This window comes from Capsicum annuum, chromosome 4, assembly GCF_002878395.1.
Source record: "Capsicum annuum cultivar UCD-10X-F1 chromosome 4, UCD10Xv1.1, whole genome shotgun sequence".
NCBI classification, from domain to species: Eukaryota; Viridiplantae; Streptophyta; class Magnoliopsida; order Solanales; family Solanaceae; genus Capsicum; species Capsicum annuum.
The window spans coordinates 221,218,463-221,226,219 of record NC_061114.1 but is presented as its reverse complement, the minus strand read 5'-3'; the positions used below and the strand labels follow the sequence as shown (position 1 = coordinate 221,226,219).

Below are 7,757 nucleotides of genomic sequence, written 5' to 3'. Positions count from 1 at the left end.
CAAGTGTGGGTTTGTTTGTTTTTTTCATAGGCCAAATAAGTGAAAGTGTTTTTTGTTAATGTGTGGCGTGAGACTCGAAAGTAAGACCTTTGCCTACTTTGCTATCATGTTGAAGTGTGCGACTATTTCTTCTAAAAGCTTAAGATATTAGAGGAATTACACTTTGAAGAGCGTGATTATTTTTTCGACAACAAGACCTTTGTTTGCATATGGTTGTCTTGTATGGTTTGGTCATGTAGGCAAAGAGGAAGAACTAAGAAGTAGACCCCTTCAAGGTTCCAACAGTTATTCTGTATTTCCCCCCGATAGGAGAGCATGGAGGTCGAGGATTAGGGTAGACAGCTAGTAAGTAATTCAACGATCTCTCTCTTTTCAGTGGTAGAGCATGGGTCCAGCCTGGTGCACCTATTTGACCCCTTGTAGTATTATCACTATTGTGCTAGCATTAACTTATTCTTCAATTTTTTTTACTAATGTTGTTTCTTATACTTTGATTATCTTTACCATTTGATGCCGGTACTTTTCTATCTTCAATATTTTTTACAATGGTTTCACACTTCTTAAAAATCATTTTTCTTGGTCGAGGGTCTATCAGAAACCAACTTTCTACCCCCAAACGTAGAGGTAAGATCTAAGTACCGCCCACCCTCCCCAGATCCCACTTATCAGACCTCACTTATGAGACTACACTGGGTATACAGTTGTTTCAGCAAAAAAAAAAAAAATCGGAGAAGTGGCAGGGTTTAAAAACAGTATTATTTCACCCAACAATCCCACATTAGTCTTGGACCTCTTGGTGAGACCAGCCACCATACACTTTGCAGCAGCTGACAAGCTAAAGTTACTAGTTTGTTTCAAAGAACTTCATGTTTTGTTTTTGATTTTTAACTATAGCACTTCCATGACTAATAAGGTAATGCCACTGATAGAGAGTAAGAATCTCCACAGAACAGTGATATGCTCAATGGCAAGTAGATATGACAATGTTTGTGGACTAGCCTTATTGAGCCAACTTGTTTGAAGTCCAGAATGATCATAAGAAGCGGATTCAAGATTTTAAGTTGACGAGTCTGTTGTGCTATTGCGCCAGTGCCCACACTCCTTTGTAGTATTTGATATGATGTTAATATGAGTATATATTTTTTTTGAAATTCTAGTAAATGTAAAAGCTTGAAGTAAACTGTTAAGGCTACATTTGTTACTGAGAGAGATTCACGTTTCCCCCACTTCTTGTCCACATGAAATTTGCAGTCTTGATCTGCATCATGCAATTATCATACATCACACAAATTGGCCTGACTACCTACATCCTCAGAATACTCAACAGGCAGAGATTTATCATATTTTTTGCATATTTATATCTTGGTGAAGAGAACAGCCACCAAGAAAAGCCAACAACATAGAATTTCTTTTCTGTCCCAACAACTGTTAACACATTTTTCACTATGTTTTGTTAGTTCTCCAAAAGGCTTTTTTTTTTTTATATTCCTTCTGGACAATTTCTGGTCGAGTCCTCTTATTCATAATCAAAACTGTTGAGCAACATAAGAGAAGCGATATGGACGAGCGCAAAGTCTTTGTAAGGAGTCTCAGTTTCTTGGTTTTCTTGTGTTTTGGTCTTTATGGATGTGTAACAGTTGAAGCAATCCGAGAATGGAGGTTTTTAACTTCTCACGGAAAGGCTGCTAATGTAGTACTAACCGGTGGTTATGGGAAAGAGTTTGGGGGTGGCATTGGTCCTGGAGGTGGAGGTGGAGGTGGAGGTGGAGGTGGTAGGGGAGGTTTAGGATGTGGTGGTATCGGTGGAGGCATAGGAGGAGGTAGTGGTTTAGGCTATGGCTCTGGTGGTGGTAAAGGTAACTGTGAGATGGGTGGAGGATTTGGCGGTGGCAAGGGTGGTCCATATGTTGGAGGTAGCGGCGGTGGTGGTGGCTTTGGTGGAGGTAGTGGTAGTGGCTTTGGTGGAGGATTTGGTAATGGTGGTGGCTTCGGTGGAGGATTTGGCAGTGGTGGTGGCGCTGGTGGAGGAAATGGTGGCGGATATCCAGGTTATGGCGGTAGCCATGGGCAGTCTAAGTTACCAGAAGTGGCTGCAGGGAGGAGGAACTAAGAAGGAACATACTGGTGCTAACTACAGTAGAGATATCTCATGTAAAATAAAGACAGTGTTTACTACTAAAGCTAGTTTACCTTTGAACTATTGTAAGCAGCAAAGTAGGTCCAGAACCAAAAGAGTACAATAAGAACCAAAGAGATTATTATTCACTTCATATGATAGAAAATCACTGAAATAAAGAGATCGTTGTTTATCTAAATTTAGCGTCATTTTTATTTAGCGGAAATAACTATTTACATGTGCAGAGTAGATGCATAATCTGATAAGGGAGAACCAAGTTGTGTTATGAACTGCAATGACCTCAAATTCTTGTAGCGGAAATTGCAGTACATCTGCTGGAGAGTTCTTCTCATTCTTATTCCTGAAAGGAACATATGAAAATAGATATAAAGCAAGTTTTATCGACTGCAATTAGCTACCGAATTCTTCAAACAGAACCTATTTGTACCTGCCTAGTTATATCAAGAGGCGTTGTATGAATTACTAAAGAACTATAAACATATTCCATATCTGATCTCAGGAGAAAACTTTAAAAGCATTACGATATATACTAAATGAACAATCATAATAGACAAAACGAAATTAGCTCACATATAAGTAACATTCAGTTTAAGCTGTAAAAAGAACAGATCATTGGAGTAAGTTAAAAAGTACATCAGAGGCCCCAAGACACTCGTAAATCAAAATTCCAAGTCACCGTTAAACTTAAGAGAATGCTTGCATTTTAATGTTGTCCAATCGTTAGCCATGCTAGCTTATCACGTCTATCAGCCACACCCTCTTGTTCATCGCCTTCATATTAAACTTGAACAATCAGGGTGGATCCTATGTCTTCTACTTCTGCTCGAGTTTGATTCCTAGTCTTTATATGGGCATTATCTTGCGAAGCATATAAAGGGCAGGCCGGTGCACTAAAGCTCCCGCTATGCGCAGGGTCCAAGGAAGGGCCCCACCACAAGGGTGTATTGTACGCAGCCTTACCTTGCATTTCTGTCAGAGGCTGTTTCCAAGACTTGAACCCATGACCTCCTGGCAGCAACTTTACCAGTTACTCCAAGGCTCCCCTTCATCTTGCAAAGCATATATGCCTGTTAAACACAGAAACTGAATTCTTGCTGGACCAAAAAGATTTTGTTCTCAACCTTTAGACCTATATAGTAGTTTTTTAATAAACTTGTCTTTAGGATCATGGTGGATAGTAAATTGGTCTTCTAGGATCAAGAAACAGTTCTCCTTTAAACTGATTTCGATGGGACTTAATTTATGAAACACCAAAATTATCAGCACCATTAGCGCTACTGATATCATTGTCAAAAATCTGCACAACATTGGTAAAGTCGTATAAAAGATGAATGTCACAGAAGTATTCTTCCAGAGGAGACGAAAGAGATTTTAAGATCACATACTCAAGTATCCTATTCCTAAACCAAGATACAGAAGCAAAACCAGGATCTTATGTTTCCTCTCGGGTGCTTGTATGAGTTAGTATCAGTAATTCAACAGATATAGATAGACAGATTAATAATGTGGTAGTAAATATAAATAGTTTACATCAATGCTTCCTATATTTTACCAAGAATTTGAAAGATGAAGCCATTATAGAATAAAAGGAGCCAATTATTAAGTTAATTAATTTTCAAACAACTCCACTTATAAGGCCTAAATTAGAATGAACAAAGAAGCAACTCTTTTAAGATGTCATAGATTCCAAAAAGCTTCACTTATCTGGCCGTAGATGAAAACAGAAAACAGAAAGTGTAAATAACTACTCGAGGAAAGGAAATAGAGGTCATAAGATGTAACACCAGTATACTGTAAACTGGCTCAAGTACTGACTGACTATAACTTGGCGAAGTGATACAAATTGTGAGATTAGCCGTACTGTTCCAAGAAGCCAACTTAATGTGATTGATCGTAATGTGTTTAAGACAGCAGTGAGTATGTTCTGGATTGATATTCTTTTAGATGCAACTAAAGCGCAGATGTTATATAAAAGTTCCTCATAAACAAAAGGACAAATCTCAAAAAAATTGGACTAGATTCTCGTAAATGGATGTCTGAGTGAACACTGAATGTTGAATGTCTGCTAGGCAACTGAAATTTAAGAACAAGTAACAAAGTCAAGCAGGGCAATTTAACTTCTAACAACTGAAAGAAGATTGCAAAAACGACAAGAAGATATCTCATAGAATCTTGCATTTAACAACAGAAAGTATTTCTTTTATGTTACCCAGATTTACTTATCCTAGAAGTGAACATTTGCATATGAACTTGCATTACCCAAGAAAAGTCCAGTCCTGTGAAAGAGTTTCTTTTGCAACAAGAGAATAACAATAGAAAGTCCCTTATGACATTAATATTTTCTCTAGTTTTGAAGCTTAAAATATTCTGTCTACAGTAGGTTTGAGGGCCAAGTTTTAACAGCATGGAGCATAGCTTCTTTGGATTCACCAAATAAAGTGGACAACATAGCTAAAAATCTTCAGAAGAGAATTACTTTTAACACTTTTGCAGCACTACACAAGTAAAATTGAGTTATAAAAGAATATCAATCACCTTTCCACCTCCAGAAAAATCACCTCCCTCTGCAGCATGGTTCATTTCCTGTGTCCTGTTGATAAATGCAAAAGCTAGTGAGCAAGGCAAAATGAGCAAAAAAATAATCAAGAGTCTATTGAAATGATGAACTATTGAAACTTTTGGAGATACAATGAGGAAATTGAAATAGAAGTACCTTTCGTCTTTGTGTGTATCATTTAAAGAATCTGGATCTCTGGTCATTTTAGTTTCTGAAGATCCTACTTCACAGTCATCCTGCACGATAAATCATTACGAGTGATGTTCCAAGAAATCGATGAATATTATAATCCAAAAAACAAGATTAGTGAAATATTACGACCTTACTATGATGCGTCCATTTGGGAACATGGTCTGACAGAAGCTTAATATACTGCTCCATAGCCACCTCCGGATTCATGCTTCCCATTTTTTGCCACGCATTCCTTGCACAATGGAATTATTGTCCTCCATCACTTACAGATAGCAGCTTTCATTCCTGTTGTATAACTAGCAATCAAACTACACCCGAAAGTAGTTTGAAGGTCTGTCCTTTACTTCTTATTGTATTTACGCTAGGTATCTTATTCTACACAATTTACTTATAAATCTACTAATTATCATGCTCAGTTCCTGCCTCCGTCCTCTTAATCTCATTACGATGTTCAGGATACAGAAAGCTGTTCTAATTTCTCGGTCAAACTATCCTCTGATAACCAGGACACTAGATACTTGATTGAAAGATCATCCAACACAGCCAAGGAATCCAATTGTAAATGATTAGAATCAAAGTTTATAAAACTATACATTGGATGATGATTTATCTTCCCCATTTTACGATCCCTTCTATTTTCCTAAGTATATAGACATGGTGGGTACTGGGACTGAGTTAAAAGGTTCTGCTCATTCAATAATCATCAACGTCCAACTAACTAATTAAAAGCAAGCATTCACTACACAAGTAAATTTTTTTTTTTTTTGCTCGAGCAAATCAACAAATATTCGATAAAATTATGCACTTGAATTAAAGTTCCAACGATTTGCTAAAGCTCATATTTTTCGGAGTAAGAAGTCAATACCATTTGGCGCGGGCGTAGACTTTCAATGCCATCGGTTGAGGCTCATGACAAGGCCCCTCCATTGCAATTTTCTGGAGTCCATACAATTGCATCATCAATTCACTCCCCAAATTCTCCATACTACTATTCTTCCCATTTCCCCCATCCACAAAGTTAACAGCCTTAACAAATTCTTCCTCCAATTCACTTCTCTCAATTCCCTCCCAATCATCATCGCTATATTCATCCATCGCTATCATATCCGTCTTGTCATCATCCCCTTTACTCAACCCTCCTCCCACCTCAACCACCTCATTTTCACCTAACTTGACTTCATCAACAATCATACGATTCACGATATCTTTCTCCTTGACAACAAGCAACTCATCGATCTTCTTGACCACATCCTTTTCCTCCATCAACCCAATTTGTCTACACATGTCTGCATCATCATGAACATCACTCACCTCCCTTTCACCACCATAATGCTCAATCAAATCAAGATTTTCACAAACCTTTTTCCCCTTAAACTCATCACCTTTCTTTAAAATATCTTCAATTTTTTTCTCGATCTTCTTAACCTCATCCTTTTCCTCCATCAACCCAATTTCGCTACACATGTCTGCATCACCATGAACATCACTCACCTCCCTTTCACCACCATAATGCTCAATCAAATCAAAATTTTCACGAACCTTTTCGCCCTTAAAATCATCACCTTTCTTTATAATTTCTTCAATTTTTTCCTCAATCTTCTTAATCTCATCCTTCTCCTCCAGCAACCCAACTGTGCTACATATATCTGCATCACAATGACCATCACTCACCTCCCTTTCACCACCACATTGCTCAATCACTCCAAGATTCTCATGAACCTTTTCTACCTTAAAGTCATCACCTTTCTTTAAAACACCCTCAATTTTCTTAACTTCATCCTTTTTCTCCACAAACTCAATTTTCCTACACATGTCTGCATCATCATGAACATCACTCACCTCCCTTTCATCACCACAATGCTCAATCACTTCAAGATTCTCAGTAACCTTTTCTACCTTAAAGTCATCACCTTTCTTTAAAATACCCTCAATCTTCTTAACATCAATATCCTCCATCAACCCAATTTTCCCTACATCATCATGATCATCACTCACCTCCTTTTCACCACCACAATGCTTAATCACTCCAAGATTCTCAATAACCTTTTCTCCCTTAAAGTCATCACCTTTCTTTAAAATACCCTCAATTTTTTTCTCAACCCCATCTTCATTAGCTCTCTGTGTTACAACATGATCAACATTTCCAACAACTTCTTGTTCAACAAATTTGACTCTTTTCTTACTGTTCCTACTACTAACAACCAACCCTTTTGTAATCTTGGTTTCCTCCACAACAATTCTCTCTTTATCGATCCTTCCATCATTTGACACTAAAGCAGAAACAATTTTAACAATTATACAAGAAAATACAAGAGCTACCATGGCAATAACAAAGAATTCTTGAAAAAAAATCATTTTTTTAAACTTTAACAAATGATCTTGTTGTGGTATAGTACAGATTAAGATCAAAGTTATTGAGATAGTTAACAAGAAGAAGAGTTCAACTTTGAAAAGGATAAGAATGTTAGAAAAATGAGGGAAAGAATTAATGATGTGGAATTTTACTATGCGTAGGACATTTCCATGCTATAATATGGTTGGAATTTATTAATCACAAAGGGATATTTGCAACTTAGAGTAAAGTATATTCGGTTTTTCTATTCCAATAATAATGGTCCTATAGTAGGGGGTTGTTTGGTTAGTAACAAAGTTATTCCGAGATTATAATTCTAATCTCACCTTTTAGGTAAGATAAAATAATACCAAGTTTGAAATATATTAAGATTAATGATATTTTTAACAAGGTTGAAAAGAGACTGTCTGTTGTATTATAGTTGTTATGCATGAGAAAGGACTGAATCATAAAGGTATATTATACACAATTTTATCTTGCATTTCTATCAAAAAGAGTTTTCAGTTTGAACCTCTATC

At 37.0% G+C, this 7,757-nt stretch overlaps 2 protein-coding genes across 3 annotated transcripts; one reads left to right on the top strand and one right to left on the bottom strand.

Moving 5' to 3' along the window:
• The first annotated feature begins 1,558 nt into the window (after positions 1-1,558).
• LOC107868615 (glycine-rich cell wall structural protein) lies at positions 1,559-2,110 on the top strand. Its single transcript, XM_047411712.1, has one exon. The coding sequence runs from the start codon at positions 1,559-1,561 to the stop codon at positions 2,108-2,110; it is 552 nt and encodes a 183-aa protein (XP_047267668.1).
• A 125-nt stretch (positions 2,111-2,235) lies between these two features.
• LOC107867219 (acyl-CoA-binding domain-containing protein 5) lies at positions 2,236-7,471 on the bottom strand. 2 transcript variants are annotated; one of them, XM_016713365.2, is made up of 5 exons: positions 5,752-7,471; positions 5,016-5,118; positions 4,851-4,930; positions 4,673-4,727; positions 2,236-2,477 (listed from the first exon to the last, which is right to left on the bottom strand). In XM_016713365.2, the coding sequence occupies exons 1-5, from the start codon at positions 7,239-7,241 to the stop codon at positions 2,472-2,474; spliced, it is 1,734 nt and encodes a 577-aa protein (XP_016568851.2). In that variant the 5' UTR covers positions 7,242-7,471; the 3' UTR covers positions 2,236-2,471. The 2 variants fall into 2 exon arrangements, 1 of the variants encoding a protein (XP_016568851.2); XR_001673110.2 differs by lacking the exon at positions 2,236-2,477 and having other exon boundaries at positions 4,672-4,727; positions 5,016-5,171.
• Positions 7,472-7,757: the final 286 nt, after the last annotated feature.